The following is a 21,787-nucleotide window of genomic DNA, read 5'->3' on the forward strand; positions in this document are numbered from 1 at the left end:
TACATCGTGCCCTAGGGTCAATTGCTCAGTATCCACCAGAGCTCAATAGCATGCAAGCAACTGTTTTTCATAGGGGGTTTACCTCTCTCCAGCGTCTGGCAATTTCTGTGTCCAGACCCTAAAGGTACTTTCATTCTTCCCTGCTTCTGCCACAAACTCCAATTGGCATATGTTCCTTGTACTGTTACATTCAGCTCAACATCCCCATCCCACACTGGCCACGAATCCAAAGCGTCCTCTTTTGCTACTTCAAATGTAGTCTGTTGCTGCTCTCCCCATTCAAATGCATTTTTCTTTCGCGTAACTTTGTACAAAGGGGCCAAAATCTGACTCAAGTGAGGATGTGCTATCTTCAAAAACTAAATAAACCAATCAACCTCTGGGCTTCCTTTCTGTTTCGGGGCTCTGCAAATTCCCAAAAAGTCACACTCTGAGAGGGCCCTTGTAATTTGGCAGGATTTACCTCCCATTCCTTGCTCTGCAAATGCTCCACAATCCTGTCTAACTGAGTCTGCACTTGTGCATCCTGACACATAGTTATCATAGTTCTGGGTTAATCTAGGGGATCTGGATCCCTTCATTTCCTGCCCATCTGTTTGTAGGTCTTTATCTCCTAGGTGCTTGTATTTAGTTATGCACAACAAATCTGAATTGTGTGTCACCGCCTCTCTCTCCAAGATTTTAGCCTTTTCATCTGAAAGGAAATTAAAATGTTCTGTCATGCATAGTAGCTGCGCTTTGCAGTACAGTCTGCCACTTCACTGGGAAATTCTGTGTCCCAAACTCCACCCATGGACTTTCTGTTGAGACATGCGCAAACAGTTTTTGTAAAACTGCAGTCTCTGTCTGTATACACCATTTTATTACATTGGCTTTCTCCCACTGATAAATCACTGTGTGTTTTATTGCCCTCTGCCCAGTATCTTTCAATGCACAAAAACATAAAGGCATCTATATGTGTTCAGCGTCTGAATTTAAAAGTATACTCTTCTTTTTATCCTGTTCTTCAGAGTAACTATAAAGAGTCTTGGACTGGCACACAAGATACACTGTCACATTTCTGAATTGACCATGCTTTAAATACATTCTGCACAGTGTGCTGTGCAGAGTCAAAAACACATTGCTGCATTTCATTTTTAGAAATAGTATCTTTCCATGTAAAGCAAAATTCATCGTTCACTGCCGTGTCCGATTTATGCTTGGAACCAGCGATCGTTAAGTCTAAAAAACTGGTCTGTTTATCTCCCTTTACAATCCTTTCTGGCTGAATAACCTCCTCAAAAGAATTAATGAAAACCATTTGTGAAGCCTGCAGATTAACTGGTGCATTCTCTAAGTTCAAAATTTTCACATATGACTCATCGCTGGTCAAAGAAAATGGCTTCAGAGCCTGGCCCATGCTTAATTCTGATGTCAAAAACATATTTTCAAATTGAACATTAGCCAGCTCTTTTTTCAGCTCACTGCATTTGTGTTCTAAATGCTCAAAGTGTTGATGCATGCTGAACAACATATTCAAAATGACACCATTGTTACTGTATAAAATACCAAATAGTTTTCCTTCATTGAGAGAGACCAGCTCCCTCTGAAACACCTCAATTGACACCTGGGAATCTGCAAGCATTTCAAAGAGCATTTCCCCCTTTTAAAATTAACGCTCGAATCACGCCAAGATGTAATGAATGTGACTCCTCACCAATAAGCCAGAACAAAAACCCCGGCACTCCCACCTGGGAGGCAAATATTCCACTGCACCTTTAAAAATACACTTTGAGCAGCACTTCCTAAAGATGAGGAAAGGACACAGCACTCCTTTCAGGCAAGGCAATAAAAACAAATTCTGGTGCATTTAAGATAACACAAACAAGTGTATTAATACAACATTTTAAAAAGACAGGACGAATATATCAGTCATGGCAGTCTCAAAGAAGACAGTTGATTAATGCAAGGTTTAAAAAGATAAGCCAAATATAACAGTAAATGTAGATTTCCAAAATGTCAAATGAATGATTAAATGAACAATTGAAATAGAATGCAGTATACACAGATAACAAAGAGTAGAAAATATATACAAAAAAAGAGTGATCAGGAACACGTCACCGATTGAATTTGCATCATCCTTGCCTGCTCTTTAGCTTTAGGAAGCCTGTCAACCAGCCTAGGAGTTTCAATCAGGACCCAAATTCCGTCATCTCCACTACAATACGTCTATTCTGTGGTGAACTTCCCACCTGGACCCCGTCGGCTCCCAGCTTAAATATCATTATTCAACGTGAGGCGAAGCTTCTAGAAAACCCTTCCCCTTTCTCATTGGAAAAAAACAAGCAGGATGTACCAGTCTGCGTCAAGGCCAAGACAGAGGCTGGCCAAGCCTCTGTATTTTGACTCTGAGACAGAGTTGTACATTCCACAGATAATATCCTGTTCACTCTGGTCAGTGAGGTGCAAAAAACAGTACACAGTCTAAATATCGATTCCTAAATATCGACCTACAGTAATATCGAGTTGGAAATATCGAAGGTACAGAATATCGAGGTCAAGAATATCGTTGGACAGAATATCAACCCTAAGGTAAGTAATATCGATTTTTTTATACCAATGTAAGTAATATCGAAGTTAGTAATATCGATAACAAATACATCGATGTTACTAATCTTGATATACTAATATCGATATTTGTATTGTTATCTATTTTGTTATGTATTAAATATGTATGTGTTATATGTTGTTTGTATTTTACTTGTTTTAAATTATATGTGTACTATTTTTATATATGAATAATGTTATTTTTAAGTAAATTTTATGTTTTAGTACCGGAGCGGGTTGTGGGTTTATAGGGGAATAGGGTGGGAAGTAATTTAATTATAGTAAATTCATTAATATTTTTTAGGAATTGTAAATTAATTTTAATTAATTTAGCGCTTAAGTTCTGTAGCGGGTTGTGGGCTTATAGGGGAACTGGGTGGGAAGTAATTTAATTGTAAATAAGTAATGATTCATTTTTATATATTGGTATTGATAATTATTTTATTTTGAAATAATTGGTAATTGGCAATTAATTATTTTAATTGGTAATTAACATTTTTTAATTGGTAATTAATGTTTGTAATTGCTAATTATTTTTTTAAATGGTAAGTCATTTTTTCAATTGGTATTTATTTTTTTAATTGTCAATTAATATTTTTATTTGGTAATTAATTTTTATTAGTTGGAAATTATGTTTTATTAATTGGTAATTATTGTTTCATAAAAATTATGTTTTGGTATAAAAATAATTGTATTGTTTAATATTTTCTAATTGTTAATCAATTTTTAATAATGTTTGTTATGAAAAATATTTTAGTGTTCAATATTTATTATTTGGTAAGTAATATTTATTAATTCATATTTATTGGTATTTATTGTTAATTTATTGTCAATTAATTATTCAATTATAATTATGTTTGTAATAATTATTAATGGGCATTTAAAAATTACATTATTAATTATTTTAAATGAAACAATTATTTAGAAGTATGTTATATTTAACTTCTACACTATCCAACTCTTTCCCTACTGTTGCACTCCCTGGAGTGGGAATAGAAATTTTTACCCAAACGCAATTCAAAGCTTTACCTACTGTTGCACTCTCTGGAGTGGGAATAGTAATTTTTACTCCTACGCTATCCAACGCTTTCCCTACTGTTGCACTCTCTGGAGTGGGAATATTAATTTTCTTACCCCTAAGCTATCCATCGCTTTCCCTACTGTTGCACTCTCTGGAGTGGGCATATACATTTTTACCCCTATGCTATCCAACGCTTTCCCTACTGTTGCACTCTCTGGAGTGGGAATAGTAAGTTTTACCCATACACTATCCAACGTTTTCTCTAGTGTTGCACTTTCTGGAGTTGGAATAGTAACTTGTACCCCTACGCTGTCCAACACTTTCCCTACTGTTGCACTCTCTGGAGTGGGAATAGTATTTTTTATCCCTACCCTATCCAACGTTTTCCCTTATGTTGCACTCTCTGGAGTGGGAAAAATAATGTTCACCTCTACGCTATCCAACACTTTCCCTACTATTGCACTCTCTGGAGTTGGAATAGTAATTTTTACCCATACGTTATCCAAAGCTTTCCCTTATGTTGCACTCTCTGGAGTGGAAATAGTAATTTTTGCCTCTACGCTATCCAACGCTTTCCCCAACTGTTGCATTTCCTGGAGTGGGAATAGTAATTTTAAGTTCTATGCTATCCAACGCTTTCCCTACTGTTGCACTCTCTGGAGTGGGAATAGTAATTTTTACCCCTACGCTATCCAAAGCTTTCCCTACTGTTGCACTCTCTGGAGTGGGAATTGTAATTTTTACCCCTACCCTATCCAACGCTTTCGCCTACTGTTGCACTCTCTGGAGTGGGAAAAATAATGTTTATCTCTACGCTATCCAACACTTTCCCTACTATTGCACTCTCTGGAGTTGGAATAGTAATTTTTAACCATACGTTATCCAAAGCTTTCCCTTATGTTGCACTCTCTGGAGTGGAAATAGTAATTTTTGCCTCTACGCTATCCAACGCTTTCCCCAACTGTTGCATTTCCTGGAGTGGGAATAGTAATTTTAAGTTCTATGCTATCCAACGCTTTCCCTACTGTTGCACTCTCTGGAGTGGGAATAGTGATTTCTACCCCTACGCTATCCAACGCTTTCCCTACTGTTGCACTCTCTGGAGTGGGAATAGTAACTTTTACCCCTACGCTATCCAACGCTTTCGCCTACTGTTGCACTCTCTGGAGTGGGAATATACATTTTTATCCCTAAGCTATCCAACGCTTTCCCGACTGTTGCACTCTCTGGTATGGGAATATTAATTTTTATCCCTAAGCTATGCAACGCTTTCCCTACTGTTGCACTCTCTGGAGTGGGAATAGTAATTTTTACCCCTACGCTATCCAACACTTTCCCTACCGTTGCACTTTCTGGAGTTGGAATAGTAATTTGTACCCCTACACTATCCAACGCGTTCCCTACTGTTGCACTCTCTGGAGTGGGGTTTTCGATACTCCGCACTCCACTTGTAACGCGGAGTTTGGCAAAACTCAGCAAACCACAGCATACTGGGGTTTTCCGACACCTTGAGACCTTAACTGCGGTTAAATGAAGAAGCAGATGTGGGATGACTACATTTCCCCGATTGCTAGAGGGGGTTTCATTGTGAATATGAAAGTGATGCTGCCTTCGTAATCCCAGAATTCCTAGCGGGAGTATTCTGGGATCGTGCAGGGGCACCTGCACCGTGACCCCCGCAGTCTGCCATGAATGAAAGCTCAGACCTGCTTGCATTCCTTCTGCCCTCTGATGGTCACCCATAGTTCAGGGGAATAAAGAAGAAGCTGATGCTGCTGGAACAGGAGCACTTTGATAGACTCCAGGGGCACTTGCAGGTAAGAGGGGAGCCAGGACAGCCGGGGAATGTGGGTACGATGAGGCCATTGTTGCTCAAGGAGGAGGGGGGGCAATAAAACACATCCCCACTTTCTCCTGTAAGATGTGCAAATTCAGATGTGGGGCAATTTTTTTAAACACAGCTAGTGCACCTGAGCACCAGACAGAGTGGCACGGATTAGCAGCAAATACTATAGCAATGAATGGCAGTTACGTTGTTGTACTTTGTTGACATTACTGCACTACTATAATAGTAATAGGAGGTATCACTGAGCTGCAAGTGGCCTCCTTCCCTTGCGCCTTAGTTCTGCATTGCTGCAGTGAAGATTAATAAAAGTAAATCCCCCTGCCTGCCTCATATGCATTGGCCCCAAGAAATCAGAACATGACTGGGCTGGAGTTGGCTCACTCTGCCCACACGCAGAGCTCACTGCGTGGAATCACATAGTTTGTTGGCAACTCTGCGTAATTCAGTGTAGTAAAACTCTGCACACTCCGCCCAGCCCTACCCAAGAGCCACCCACCCGCAACCACCATACCTAATGGCTCAAGACCCCGGAAGGCCCTGCTCAACTGGACCACCCTCACCTCTGAAGACACCCTCAGCATTCAATCTGGAGACCCCTTGGATCCCGGCCCACACTACATCTTCAACAGAGCCAGCACTTCCATCACCCCAGGACTCTGTAGCACCTTCAACTTCTCCATCAAGTCCGCCACCTTTCCCTAAGACTCGAAACACCTAGATCTCAGCCCCCAGTTGAAGAAACCCTTCGCTGACCAGACAGGCTCATGGTTCTGCTCCCCTTCCCAGCCAAAGTCCTTGAGCAGGCTATCAACGCCCAACTCTTCTAGCTCATCGAAATGAACCACATCCTGGACCTCTCCATATCAGGCTTCAGAAGCAACCACTCCTCGACCGAGGCAAAGTTGTAGCCCTCCTCCATCTAGACCTCTCAGACGCCTTTGGCCTACAGGGACTCCAGGCCAGGAAATATACCCCATGCAAAGTGTGCTATGTGATATTTCCAAAGTAGCCTCCTTTTACAGGGGTGCGCTGAAGCAATAACACACCTATGATTAAAAAATATCACAACCCACATATAGTAATACTGAGTAGTGTAACAGTACCTGCCAACTGCTCTATCTCTAGTGCACTTGTGGGAACCCCTCCTCTTGTTTGTGTGCCTTGACCCGGAAGAGAAGGGGCTCCTGTCACAGCAATCACATCAACCAATGCTGACAAGCCATTCATGCAAATCATGCCTGTCCAGTGGTATATTTCTGTTACAGGATTCCTCTCCCTTGGAGAATTTCCATGCCACACTGTCCTCATCATAGAAATATAGCACTATTTTCTCTTACCTCTTAACTCTACAACAACTCCCTTCTGTTCCGTCAGTTAAGGGACAATAATATTCTTATGATACCTTCTGAGCCATGTACTCCTTCATTATAACCTGGACAACTCTCATCTAGTCCTTAGGGAAATACAAATATACTGAAAGTCAACCGCAAAGTACTGCGACCTAAAAAAGACTCAATATAGCAGTGGAATGACTTAGTGACAATAACTTACCAATTGGAAGAGTTTCTTCTCACATATTGGTAATAATTAAACTACCATGTTCAGATGATAATGACTCACTCTGACTGCAAAACAGTGAATGATTAAAGATAATGTAAGCAAGTACTGTCTCCATCTTGTCAAATCTACAAATCCCAATAAGTAAAACCAAGCAACTGCCACATCCAAGTTGCTAGTACCTAGATTTTTTTAACTGTGTTATGTTTTCAGTATGTAGTGAAAAGCGCCGGGACACTCTTTGAGTAGCCGTGCGCTATATAAAACAATTATAACATAACAATTATAGCACATAACATTGTTTGCCGTAGACACGTGTTGACAGAAGTGACTTGGAATGTTAGATTTAAGCTAAAATTGTTTTCCTTCCTGATAAAGTGAATAACAGAAAAATGTCTGCAGTATCCTTAATAATCGAGGTTTGATTCCTGCAGTAGGAAAATGCCCGACTGTTATATGACATTAGCCGTATTCTTTAAAAAAATATATATTGTAGCTGTATCTCTTCCCGATAGCTAGGTGTGCTGGCCTTGTTAACCTAGGAAGGAGAATTTAGTTAATGAAATGAGAACAATATTTGTGGTTAGCGGTTAGTCATGGAAAGCAAGAGAGCCCAAAAACATTTTGGAGAGCCTAAAGTGGTTCTGCCAATGAGAACATGATTATAATGGGGCCAAATGGGGCATTTTGAAGCACAGGCCTCGCACAAATTGTGATACAATATTATTGTGTAGTTGTCCCCTGACATACGGTTATTAACTTCTAGCCATGAATGTGTATTTGGCATCTGAATAGGAACGCGAGGCAAACTAATTCTGAACTAGTTTTCTTTTAGGCAACACCTAGTTCACATTTTAAAATGTATTTTCCACTATAGGTATCACAAATCTACATTCCCTTTGAATTAGATTTTTGAAAGTGAGTGGAAAATAACTTTAAATAATTTTTCTGCTATCTTCCGGGTGGAGTTTTAAAATAAAAACTACAGAGAGAAAATACTTAACTAGGTCACCATGATAAGAGAGCCCTGGGTGCTTACTGGAATGACCTTAATTAAAGCAAACACCATGGTGGAGCTCCTTGTTGTGTATTGCACCTTCCTCATGTTGCTGTTTTCCAGGACAGCTTGTAATATAAGAGACACAGGGATGCTAAAGAAACATGATCAAACTGGAATCTGCAACCACTCATAAACAACTACCCCCTTCCAAACACAGTCTAATAGCATAACAATATCCGGGTTGCCATTTGTTTTCATGGTTTGGTTAAAGAAAATACGCAAAGTAACAAATTCAAATTTCTTTCAGATTTACCAAAGCCCGGAATTTGCCCTACAAACAGCATAATTTGCATCAAAGAAGAAAACCCTCAGTGCAAGAGTGATTGTGACTGCAAAGGGGATCAGAAGTGCTGCTACTTCAACTGTGGATTAAAGTGCAAGACTCCAGAGACAGGTATCTGTGTCAGGAGGGTGTGACATTTTATGTTGTTGTCAAATCTTGACTTGTGTTGCTGTTTTTAAGCTGAGCTCGGCTTGTAGATAGGGGGCAGGACAATGTACATAACTGAAATTTAAATCCTGCATTTGAAAGTTAACAACATCTATCTAAGCTAATGACAGGTATCTTTCGCATTCAGGTTACTGTCTTATTAATTAACCTGAGTGTTGAACATTCTTCCAGCTTCCCTGAATGTACTGTGAAGCACCTAAATCTGAAACTCATGATCTGAGAGTTTCCTACTTATAAACTCAATTTTCATTATACACACAGTTGTTCTAGAAAGAGTGTGCAAGAAAGGGGTCTACATTTACTTGTGCAAAAAATCTTGTATAACCATATTTGCACATGTGCATATCTGTTTACATGCAAAAGCGAGATGCAATGTGTCTGCCCAGGTTGTGGCTGAGCTGGGAGTGAGATCAGGGTATATTGAAGGGCTTTGTGCATGTAGAGTGAGGTGCTCTCCTAAATTATATGCTAGCCCTTCCCATTGACATGAGATAGTTGCAAACCGTCCCTGATCATCTGTCCAGGACTCGTTCATATCATGTGGCAAGTTTTTGCCAACCAGAATCCCCACACCCCGCGAACCTGAAGTGTATTCAGAGTGTGCCGCCATTTCAAACCCCCACCTATCTACGGCTTTACATGCCGAGCCCATTAAATGTGATTCTTGGATGAGGGCTACAGCTGGAGCTTGTCCATTAAGGTATTGTAGGACAAACCCTCTTTTTATCTTTTAACATAGGCCATTTACATTCCACGATATGATTGAGAAAGGGGGGGCCCATCATATTAGAAGTCACGGGTTGTGCGTGTGTGAGGTCGGTCGGAATGTTCCCTTGTGTCATTGAACGTAGACTCAATGATAGAGCATGGAGAGTACTGCGATGGGCTTGTCGTGTACGAACTATGTACAAATATAGTCAGCGTTAGGCATACCTGTGTGATCAAAATAAACATAATCATAAACTGGTTCCCATCCCCAACCCCCCTCCATGCCTCCCTGCAAGACGGACATAAAACTACCACCCACCCCAACTTTGCAGAGTGCTTATTCCCCATAACTTGTACTTGCGTAAGGGGGGAGAGTAGTCCAGCGATCACCCCAAGCTATCCCCACCTTCAATAACATACTTGTTCAGTTAGTTCCCTCACAGCATATATTGCAATGTATTACTGTAAAGACTCCAGGTGGGCCAAAATCACAGTGAATTGGCCAAGAATGGCAGTTCAGTACATTAGTGTTATTATTGCTGTAACTCTATTTCTTCCCCTTGTTGGCCCCTATCTGGTTTCAGTCCAGAGGTACGTGAGCTCAAGGTATCTTAATTTTTCAGTCTCCACCTGTTAAATCCTCCATTGAGTCTGTGTCCCGTGTGTCTTTCATTGCCACTTCCAATAGTCGTTGCTGTTGTTTCTTGCCTGTTCTTCGTGGCCCTGGGGACTGATGCCTTCCCTCCAGCCAGTCATGGGCCTCCTCGGGCGTCTCGAAGAAGCATGTTTTACCATCCGCTTCTACCCTTAACTTTGCTGGGGAAAGCATTGAGTGATTGAGTTCTCGGCTTCTGAGCTCTTTCTTTACCTCCAGAAAACTCTGCCGTTGTTTAGTTACTGCTGCTGTATAGTCTGGAAAGTATGAAAATACACAGTTCTCTAGTCGCAACGGAAGAGCCACTCGTGCCCTTTGCAGTAATGGGGCACGATCACGAAAATTAAAGATTCGGGCTAGGATTGGTCTGGGGGGCCTCCGTTCTAGGCCTGCCTCCTTGTACTCGGTGGGCTCTTTCGACCGAGGAGAAACTTGACAGTCCTCGAGGCTGAAGATTGGTCTTGGTGAGATCTTCAACAAATAAATCCAGTACAGGGCCCCCTTTACCCTCCGGTACGCCAATAATTCGAACATTGTTATGTCCGGAGCGGCCTTTCTGATTGTGGAGCTTAGCCGCTATAAGCTTGCTTTCTGTTTCTAGTTGGCGTACTTGTCGTTGTAGGACAACCGTGTCTGAGGAGAGACTTGTTGTGATAGTTTCGACTTCTGTCACTCTCGTGGCCATTTTCTGAAAGTCGGTTGGCAATAGCGAGATGTCCGAAGAGATTGACCCCACTGTTGGTTGGACCTTGTTTAGGATGGACATAATATATTGCAACGTGACCTCTGCTGGGCCGTAGGGTGCAAGGCTCTTTTCTCGTGTGGTATTTCCTTCTGCCTTGTCCTGCGGATCTTTAGTGTACGCAGGCTTTTCTAGTTTTAGTTGCTGCGTAGATGTGTTGGCCCCAGTCTCCCATTAAGGCCAGTCCACTAGGGCGCCACGTGGAGTATTCCGGGTGTGTGGCAGTAATCGCTGCTGCCTGCCTGCATGACTGTCAGCCACGTGTGGCCTTTTGGGTTTCCTTCTCCGGATCTCTTGTGTCAGTAAAGATTGGTGCCCCTGCAGAGTCCAGACCCAAATGGAACACCTGTGTAGTGGGCCGTTTGTTAGTGCTTTGCACAAACTCACAGCGTCAGCGAAGCCCACGAGGACTTCCACTTATCTACCAAGGCGGACACCAATCTCATTCACTAAGCGCTGCAGCGCTCTCACTATCTCACCTCTAGCGTTGCAAGCTGCCTGCTGTTCGATTACACTGGTATTTGCCATGCAGGGGTGCCTCACTAAAGTTATCAGACTGCATTGGGTCCTGGAGTGTGTTGTCTTGGTTTTTATGCAGTTCAGCGCAATACCACTGATGTTGCTTTTCTGGAGCGAGGCGCACTCCTGAGGACGAGTTGTGCAAGATCAAGGTGCTTAGCGGTTTGCTGATGGTATGGGCGGCACTTCCCTAGCTGCACTGAGCAGAGTGCTCACACTCTCGTCGCCACCTCTGACCAGGGATCTGGCTGTACCGGCGCTTATCTGTCCATGGGGGTGAGAGCCGGAGTGGAGTGAGCGCAGCCCTGCTCTGCAAGGCCAGCCCTTCTTACTGCTTGCAGATCCTTAATGTCAGCTTGATTCAGTACCACATGTTTAGGAGCTCAGGTGGCCAACCCAGTTCAGTCTGTAACGCTGCACTCAGCGCGCGGGTGCCGCACGGCGGCCCCACGGGTTCTGTTGCCCTGCCTTCTTCTCCGCTCGGCCCCAGCACCACGCGAGACGCTGGCTTACTGTGTAGTAGAGAAAAACCAAAGGGGATGATGGACGGAGCGTTGACAATACAAACACTCACCCCCAGTCAACTGATCTGGGTTTAATCCATCACCGTTCTTTAGCTCACTCCGCCACCCCAGTTCAGACATGGCCATATGCAAATCAGTCTGACCCTGTGCCTCATGGGAACAGTCCAGCCCGAACTGCCAAGCCATGTCTTCTCTGGACCGGAATCAAGCTTCCCAGGACCGGTTTCTGGCATTACAGCCGTCTTCAGCCGGGCTTGCTTGAACCCAGTGGCAAAGGGAGCAAGGGACTCACGTCTGAGCATACCCTGCCAACTTAGGGCGAACAAAGAAAAACCAAAGGGGATGTTGGACGGAGCGTTGACAATACAAACACTCACCCCCAGTCAACTGATCAGGGTTTAATCCACCCTATGTGCGAAGGGTATGTCCAGACGTGGGTCCCTTGCTCACTACGCCACTGGAGTCAAGCTATCCTGGCTGAAGACGGCTGATAGCCAGAAACCGGTCCTAGGATGCTTGATTCCCGTCCAGGAAAGACATGGCTTTGCAGTTCGGGCTGGACTGTTCCCATGAGGCAGAGGGCCAAGACTGATTTGCATATGGCCATGTCTGAACTGGGGGGCTTGGTGAGCAAAATGACGATGGATTAAACCCAGATCTGTGACTGGGGGTGAATGTTTTGCAATTGTGCCACATTCCGTCCATCATCTTGTTTGTTTTGTTACTGTGTAGTAGAGGCAGCATCCTGCAGGCACGACATAAGTTCTTTGTTTTCCACTTCTCGGAGCTCGCAGATAGATAAAGGGTGCCCCATTGTTTGCGACGTCTGGATGGATGCTTTTTATTGCTGTTTATTGACGGATTATGCAGCGGATTATTGGGGATGTCGTGTTGATCTCAGAGCCTCTCTAGGCAGTGGCCATTTCGTTTGGCTTCTAGCCAATAAGTCCCTCTTTAATGTTAGTGCTGTGTCATGTGGTACATGGTATATTACCACCTGGTTGAAAATAGAATCTACTTGCTTGTTATGGATACTTTACGGTTCTGCACATGTGTACTACTACTTAATGCAGTTAGCATTTTTACTATCAGTCAGTTAAAAGCATTACAACTTGATCCATCTCAGGCTTTTCAACATTTTGAAATGGCTGCTAATGATTTAAAGGTACAAAGCCGATTCCTAAAGAGCCAAGGTAGTACATCAACTCCATCAATGATAAATTATATTTGTCAGCCTTACTCTACGGCCTAGAAAAAGAGCTCTCATTTTCTTCCTGGATGAGCATAAGTAGAAAGGTAAAGGTGCTGTCCATGTCATACAGCAAATTAAAAGATCTCTGGCGAACAGCCCCTGCGCATGTGCCCGTCGGGGATTGCAGCGCCGGCCCGACGAGGAGCATGCCCAGATGATGAAGTATGACACTTTTAGGGTGTGTGAGGGCACTTGCTCCTATTTGAGCTCATTCCATTGAAGTGGAAACCTATATTCCAATTTTTTATTTCTCCTACTCTTCTTTAAAGGAATTGCACACTCTTGTAACTAAATTTTGGCTTGGTATTAGCCATATTCTTTTGACAAAAATATATTGTAGCTCTACCTCTTCTCTGCAACTAAGTGTGCTGGTCTTGTTAATCTAGAACTGAGAATTTAGTTACTGGAATGACAGCACTTTTTGTGGTTCGTAAGTTTTGTTAAACACACTAGTTACACAACTGTCAAAATTAAACATGGGTCAGATCACAAATGGCAACCGATTGTATGTATCTACATATACAGACTCATATACAGACTCAAAGTAACCCAGCCTCATTAATTTTATTGTATCATTAGTGGCTGGTGAACCTATAAACTGTGGGGCATTAACACTTCTATGGCTCTTATAATGCGAAGCAAGAGATCCCAAAATCATGAATTGTGAATTGTGTAGCAGAGGTTGGGCACAAATTGTCATAGAAAATATTGCAATGATTTCGTGCCATTGTCCCCTGACATAAGGCTATTGGTTTCTAGCCAGGTATGTGTATTTGCCCTGAATAGAGTATGAGATGCAAAGTAGTTCTGAACGTGTTTTTTCTCAGGCACCACCTGGTACACATTTAAAAAATATGTTTTCCACTAAAGTTACCATAAATCTACATTCACATTGGAATTAGATATTTGAAAGATGTGGAAAATAATTTTAAACCATTTTTCTGCTGTTTTCCGGGTGGAGAATTAAATGGCTTTTCATGGAAGATCTAGCCTTAACTACAGAGTTAACTAGGTCACCATGAAAGAATAGCCATATGTGCCCACTGGCATGACCTTAATTAAAGCAAAGACCATGACGGAGCTTCTTCTTGTGCTCACCAATATTGTCAAAATTAGATCCTGATAACATTGCTCAGCAAATCACCACTGTTCCAAATGCCAAAAATGTAACCTGGACCCTGCATTGAAACTGCTTTCTGTGCTTGCCTTGTATGCCATTCAAAAAGGGGTCACTATATTAAACACAATGTCCACTATGTCCCTCAGTGTTGCTGCACTAGTTCACGGCATGAAGCCCTCTATGTACATAGGTAGTGCCAGATGTAAAGCAGTCCACTGTTTATAACGTACCTTCCGCATGTTGCTGATTTCCAGGACAGCTTGTAATGTAAGAGCGAGAAGAAATGACCGAGAAACACAATCAAAACTGGACTCTACAGTCACTCATAAACACCTCCCCAAAACTCTGCTCATTAGCATAACATTACCTGGGTTATCATTTGTTATCAGGGTTTGGTTCAAGGAAAGATGCAAAGTAACACATTCTCATTTATTTCAGTTTTACCAAAGCCAGGGAAGTGTCCCAAAGACAACAAGAAGTGCATCAAACCAGAAGTCCCACAGTGCAAGAGTGATGGTGACTGCAAAGGGGATCAGAAGTGCTGCAACTTCAACTGTGGATTAAAGTGCAAGGCTCCAGAGCCAGGTATCAGTGTCAGGAGGGTGTGACATCGGATGTTGATGTGAAATCTTTGTTTATGTTGTTGTTTTTAGGCTGAGCCTGGCCTGTATATTGGGGGCAGGGCACATTACACACCTGAAATGTACTAGATGAATCTTATAAAACCTGCATTTGAAAGCTAATAACAGCTTTCTGAACTAATGACAGGTACCTGTCACATTCAGGGTACTGCCCTATTTCTTAACATGATTGCGGACCATTCTTCCAGCTTTCCTGGTTGTACCGCGAAGCACCGAAATCTGAAACTCATTACCCAAGAGCCTCCTTCTTATGTATTCATTGTTCATTATACACAGTGGTTCTAGAAAGAGTGTCTAAGAAAATGGTCTGAATTTACTTTTGCGATATTTTGTATAAGCATATTTGCACATCTGCATATATGTTTATATGCACAGGTGAGTTGCCATGTGTCTGCACAAGTTGTGGGTGACCTTTGAGTGGGATAAGTTTATATTGAAGGGCTTTGTGCATTCACTAACTGGTGCTCTCTTCACGCTACAACACAGAAGTTCTTGTTATTATTTGTCCCATATATCATAGCACCTGGGCTGCAAGATGCTTGCTGTAATATGTATATTTCAATCCGTTGGTTAGACTCTCTGAGGTGCTCAACCTTCACCTACGTCATGACCTTTGCCACTGAACCTTGAGTGGGACATCAGTGCATACCTAAATACAGGGCATGTGCATAATATGAAATACATGGCAGCACAAGACGTGTGCCTCGCCTGGCTTTCCCACAATGTCCAGGTCACATACATGATTATGACACTGAACATGGAGAAGTGGTTACAAAAATGTGCAAAAATTGCACAAAATGAGCAAAAAATGTAAACCTCTGATTTGTTCTGTGAGATTTGTGAAGGGAGTGTTTAGTTAGATTTGGAATGTGCATAGTTGTATTTTTCTTTTATGTTGAAAGTGCATTGTCCTGCCAGTCCTTTGTTAGCCTGGGCTGCATGGGTGCTGAGCGAATACAATTTTCTAACATTTAAAGGGAGCAAAGGCCTGTTCAGCTGACCTAAGTCCCTCATAGAGGTCAGAATACAGGATTAACTTTTGGGTTCCTCTTGATACAGTCATATATACCACATTGACCTCCAACCATAAATATTATGTGTACCAAAATTGCCCTTAATATTCTATCATTTCATAACATGAAACATCAGAAGTAGCTCTCTGAATCCCAGATCCCAATATCTTGCCAGCGGTCGTCACCCAAGGCGCATCCCACAGCCACAGCTAGGCAGCCACTAGGCACTCCAAAGACACCGTCCCAGCAGGTATCCCACCTTCCAGGTCATGACAAGGAGAATCGATGCCCTTCAGGCCCCAAGATTGCCGCCCCAATCTGCCAATCGAGCAGTCCACTCCGGTTCCATACAGCACGCCGCTCCACAAGGCGCCACCGCAGGCATGAGCCACGGGATGACCGCAGTGCACCCAGAAGAACGGGGAAGGGCAGCACTGCTCAGACGGCTCCAATCCAGGAGCTGCGCCTCCGTCTGATGTGGGCCTCCGATGCGGAACCAGTACTTCTCGGGAGAGTCCTCCCACGCAGCTCGTTGTGGGGCCCGAGGCCGTCGGTGTACAGCTGCCCTGTGTTGCGGGGCACCGCGCAGGTCGTCAGTTCAGTGGGGCGTCTGCGAAATGAAGCACTTCATGTACACACCGGGCTCCTACGCAGCGGAACCCTCTGGTGCGCGCCGCCCTCCGCAGCAACTCTAGGATGGTGATTGTGGCCTAACCAACTCCGTAGTGGCGGGGCTCTCAAACTACATCTAGGAAGGCTGCTGGAGGGTCGGAGGAACACGAACTCGCTGCTGCTATAGTCCGATGCCCGGGGCTCGCTATCTCAGATGACTCTTGCACTGTAGTTGCTGGATTTATTTCGGATAGTTAGATGGTGTTATGGAGCACTCGGCTCAAGTGGCCATCTTGGTCGTGAGCAAGCTCCGCCCCCTTGCATATGAGTTATAAAATAGAGACAAGTTTTGAAAAAATGTACCCACCATGACAAATTTCCCTTGCCTAATGATTTATGTTTGTTGTTTAACCCCTTGTGTGCTCATGACGAGACCAGGCCGTCATATGTCACAGTTGAGCTGTGCTCATGACGGCCTGGTCTCGTCATAATGCCGCCGCACCACCCAGCGCGGGTAATTCCCTGCCTGTGCAGGAGAATTAATGAGTGGCGGGGTCGTGACGAGACCAGGCCGTCATGAGCACAGCTCCACCGTGACTCATGACGTCCTGGTCTCGTCACGAGCACCGCGGCGCCGGCTCCCCCCCACACCGTGTGGGAATTAGCTCCCTAGTGAAAAAGCAGGTGAATTTACTTGTATTTTAGGCTCAATATGCATTATTAATATATTTGGCTTTATTCTCTAACTTGTGATAACTTACTCTGTAGTTGGTCATAGGTTGTATGTATTTGGATTTTTTCCTGTTTTTCCTATTTGTTATAATGTTTTGGTACCGGAAGGTGTCCCTTCCTGCACAAAAACAATCCAGCCTAACATCTGGGTAACAGGCCCATCCATTTACTGACAGTTGTTTCCCTCCTTTAGTTATGTTACTGCTTGGACCCTTGGAATAGATGCTGAGTTCTTTCTGCGCTGGACTTCATAAACCAATGGACTAACCATCAACTCTTGCTCTGTAGTCTGGGAAAACTGGACAACAACTGGAAAATACACTGCTATGAGTCTGGAGTTCTGCCTTGGCAATAAGGGGAGGATAATACTGTGTCCTAATGCACAACACTTTGTAGATCATCTGGACACCGAGGTGGCTTGAACATCAGTGTAAGAAAGAGATGCAAATCTAGGAATCCTATGTGAAGGTCATTGACTGTGACTCGAGGACAGACGGAACATATCTGCATGCATAAGGAGCTAGGCTGTGCCAGCTAGAAGAATCAAACTAATTACAGAAAGACCTTCACAAGGCCCATTAGATTCCGGGTGTACGATTTCCTAATGGACCAAGGTCTTCAAGTATTCATCAGATTCTCACAGCCCAACTGCCAGACGAGGGGAAGAAAGCATCAATATGCTGCAGAGTTGTTGCTTGTTGTCAAAGACGTAGTTAGCCTGCCCCTCCTCCAACCCGCTCTGTATTGATAGGGTGCTTGGGTCAACTTCTCTCCAGCCCCAGACAGAATGATCAGCAGATAATTATAACTTCATGATTCCAGTGAAGAGTCCAGTTTTTTGAAGATCTGTTTTAACCATCTTAGTAGCTCATACAGCTTCAGAGATTTCAACTTTTAAAGTCTCAATGAGATTGTGACCTTAGTTCCAGATACAACTTAGTACCGATGAAGCCAGTGACCTCAGTGAGTCTGCTGAGGAACCTGCACATGAAATTCTTAACTACGAATGGCAGATTCCTAAGTACAGTTACTACTAGAGTATTCATAGTTGGTACTGGCTGATTACTACACCTGCCCAAATTGAGCTGAATAAAATTCAGTAAAATACAGTCTCTTGATTTGTATCTTAAAAATGCCTCAATGGCCAAACCCCGTGCTACCATTGACTGGAACATTGGATCTTGGAACTGCACCAATTACTAAACCACGGTGAGATCCTTGTTTGGATTTTGCCCATTGTGGATTGTTGTTTGCACCATGAGGGAAACTCAGCAGTTGAGGCTTCTGCCCAGTAAAATGTACAGTGTCATTCAGCTCTCTTGGCTGCAAAAACACTTTAGCAATTCCTAGGGTTGCCTGGCCATTTTCAGGAATGCAAGTGAGAAGCAGCCCAAATTTTTAAAAAATCAATCATCCAGCATTCTCCTTACAAATCATTAAATCATGCAATATTAACTTGTTATTATGAATTGTTAAAAACCAATTCAGCTATGACCAGAGCATGTTCACTTAAGAGAGAATTCATCAGAAATGCACCCCTCCAAATAAGACATTTTAAAAAAACACCCCAGCCCCTATAGATTGCTGCTGAACAGCAGCTGGAGCCAACTTTGAATTTCATAAGACCAATTAGTTGCAGGTCTAGAATGCATTTTTCCAACTCAAGGAGAGTCCACACTGGCCCCTGTCTCACTGAACTTATGATCAAACCAACTGAGATGGAATTAAATGCTAGATATCCTACCTACCCTACCTAAACTACACATTCTTAGTGCTATCCAAAACTCAATGATCTTGTCAGCATGTGTTGCTACCCACAGCTCCACCTAGTACTGGTTTGCCCTCTTGTGTCCAGGTCCTGAGTTAACTGACCTTTTCTTTCCACAGGCTCCCACCTGCCCCTCTGTAATGAATGTGACTTATCACCAATAGACCACACCCAAAACCCCTGCACTCCCACCTGGAAGGCAAATATACCACTACACCTTCAAAAATACACTTTGAACAGAACGTCCTAAAGCCGGGGAAAGGAAAAAGCAATCCCTTCAGGCAAGCAGTATCAGACTACAGAAGGTAGCCCATAAACCATAGGGAGACCGGGGCAATAGTTAGTAACAAACAACAGTGTTTTAAACAAGGGTATTATTCAAAGTACAGGTGCATGTGGCAAAATTAGTTGCAGTGGAATTAATCCAAAAGAGGAGAAAGCCAGGGAGACATTTTTCTTATGAAAGTGATTTGTATTTCCATTAAAGAACATGTACAAGCACATGAGGTGGTAGCACTACGTTACATTAAATGACATGTAACCATATAAATACTGTGCACAAGTGCTAGTGAAGTTATGGTGACGGCGCAAGTGACACGTGATGTGGTATATACAACGTTTTGTGGTGGGCGCCACAAGGATAAGTGAAGTAAAACGGTTTCTTTACATTCGAAGTACCCAAACAATTATTGTTACAATTTTAACATGATTAGGTAGGGTATTCGTTAAATGTAGGCGCCAAGTGTTGCACTGTGGGAGTCAACGGTGTTTTGGCCTTTGGACGTGTTAGGCCATCATCAGAGCCAGGTTACGCAATATTTAATATGCAGTATCACGAGTGGAGGACACTCGATGTTCAGGGGGCTCAGTTGGGCGAGCAGGGTGAGTTGCAAAGGAACATTCAATCGCAAGGATGCTGCTTCGAGGAATCTAAAGTCATGGACCCATACACGGAAACTGACAACAGTCAGGCAAGGCAAGAAAAACAAATTCTGGTGCATTTGAGATAACACACACAAATTTCTTAGTGCAACATTTAAAAAAGACAAGCCAAGCAAGCCACATTTGGAAGGTGGGGCCAGTGGGGTCCTTCCATTCTGCAGCTGAAATTATCCTGAGAACTGCGCCACATATATAAAAACTGAGGCTTCCTCATCCTTTCTGAGGCCTAGACTGCTATCATGCCCCATTTACATTGGAGTAGGCGCTAGAACAATCTTAAATGCTCGCAGCCCCTCCCAAAAGACCCCAATCTCTCATTGAATTACGCTTAGTTTTTGACATTGATAAAACATGTGTACCAAATCGGCCGGCCCTTCTCTACTCCTCGGACATTTATCGTCCTCTCTCTTTCCCCAATCATACAATTTAGCTGGAGTAAAATAAAGATTGAAGAGGGTTTTATAATGTTGGGCTCTTAAATTAGTAGAGCGAAATAACTTTTCTGCTAAATGCAGCGCCTTATCCAGGTCCGAATTTGGATTGTTTAATTTAATTACCCAAGTGGCCTAAAATGTTTCCATATCATCATGTGCACTCAGTAGTAAGGAGCTGTATATCATCTTTATTTTGGTTCTACCCCCACTAGGTACTCAATCAAATGAATTCTACCCCCGGAGAGATCCGTGGCCTAAGACCCAATGAGATTTTATGAATTTGTAAAAGTTTGAAGCCTTGACTTGCATGAAGCCCGAATTCCTGCTGTTTGGTACTGAATCCCAACATTTGATCACCTTCAAATATATCCCAAATTTTTCTTATACCTTGTTGATCCCAGATCCTACCCATCCTATCATATATAATTTGCGGCAGTACACTTGTTTTCCAAAGAGAAGTGTAATAATTTATTTTTGGGATTACCAAAGTATTTTGTATTTCCTTCGTAACTTCCCAGGTGCTTACCATTCCCTTGTTCCGCATTTTCTTGTAATATCACCAGTCTGTTTTACGGAGCAAGAGCCCTATGGCTTCTCTGCCTAACATCAGCTCAAATATTGTTGGAAGATGTCACTACTTGATACCATTACCATTTGACTCCTTTCCGAGTCAAGTAATATTGCCATCTGACTGATAAAATCTAACATTCGGGATCGCCAGCCCTCCCCTTGCCTGCGGGAGAGACAAATATTCTGTGGCGCGTCTGACTTTCCCATATTGCCACAAGAAGTTCATTAATGTTGACTCTATTGATTTCATAATTGATTTGTTGATCATGAGTGGAATAGATCGAAACAAATGTAAAATATTGGGGAGCATAGTCATTTTTAATACGTTGCCCCTCCCGATTATAGACAGATGCTATTCTTTTTAGGTCTGCTGAAATTGACTTCACCGGAGGATCAAAATTAACCTTTATTATTGTATCCATTGCTGGACTAATTCTGACCCTAGATATATTGCACTTTCTATACATCTTGAATCGTTCATTTTGATATCATCAGTGCAGACTATCTGGGTCTTGCTTTCATTCAGCAAATAACCAACCTCTGCCCAAATTCCCTTGCAATCTCAGTAACTGCACTAATAGCTCTGACTGGATCCAGAGTTATTATAGCCAGGTCATCTGCATAGGCCAACAACTTGGTCTCAAAGCCACTGGTGACTATAGGCTTGATGTCTTGACACCTCAATAGTCTCTCTATCAGTAGATCTATATATAGGGCGAACAGTATTGGTGAGCAGGGACAGCCCTGTCTTGTCCCTCTAGAAATAGAGATATTATCCGAGCTGCCCTCCATTAGTTGTATTCTGGCATTTGGCTCTGAGTACATATCTTTAATGGCCTTAGATATTCTTTGGCCAAACCCCTTTTGTTCCAATATCCCCACAAATACGTCCACATTACTCGATCAAAGGCTTTTTCTGCGTCGAGAAGAATCATGGCCATTCGTTCCCCCCTTTGCCGCCTGTACATCAAAAAGTGTGATGGTCTGCCTTATATTTCAGTCGTTCCGTACCCTGGGATAAACCCATGCTGCCA

At 43.0% G+C, this 21,787-nt stretch overlaps 1 protein-coding gene across 1 annotated transcript in view; it reads left to right on the top strand.

Annotated features, from left to right (window-relative positions):
• Window positions 1-21,787, top strand: part of LOC144762996 (uncharacterized) — a 164,112-nt gene that overhangs the window by 107,874 nt on the left and 34,451 nt on the right. The window contains exons 5-6 of the mRNA XM_078648309.1: window positions 8,318-8,464; window positions 14,480-14,626. Coding sequence (XP_078504435.1) covers window positions 8,318-8,464; window positions 14,480-14,626 — 294 coding nt within the window. The remainder of the gene's footprint in view (window positions 1-8,317; window positions 8,465-14,479; window positions 14,627-21,787) is intronic.

Source organism: Lissotriton helveticus, chromosome 6, assembly GCF_964261635.1.
Source record: "Lissotriton helveticus chromosome 6, aLisHel1.1, whole genome shotgun sequence".
Lineage (NCBI taxonomy): Eukaryota > Metazoa > Chordata > Amphibia > Caudata > Salamandridae > Lissotriton > Lissotriton helveticus.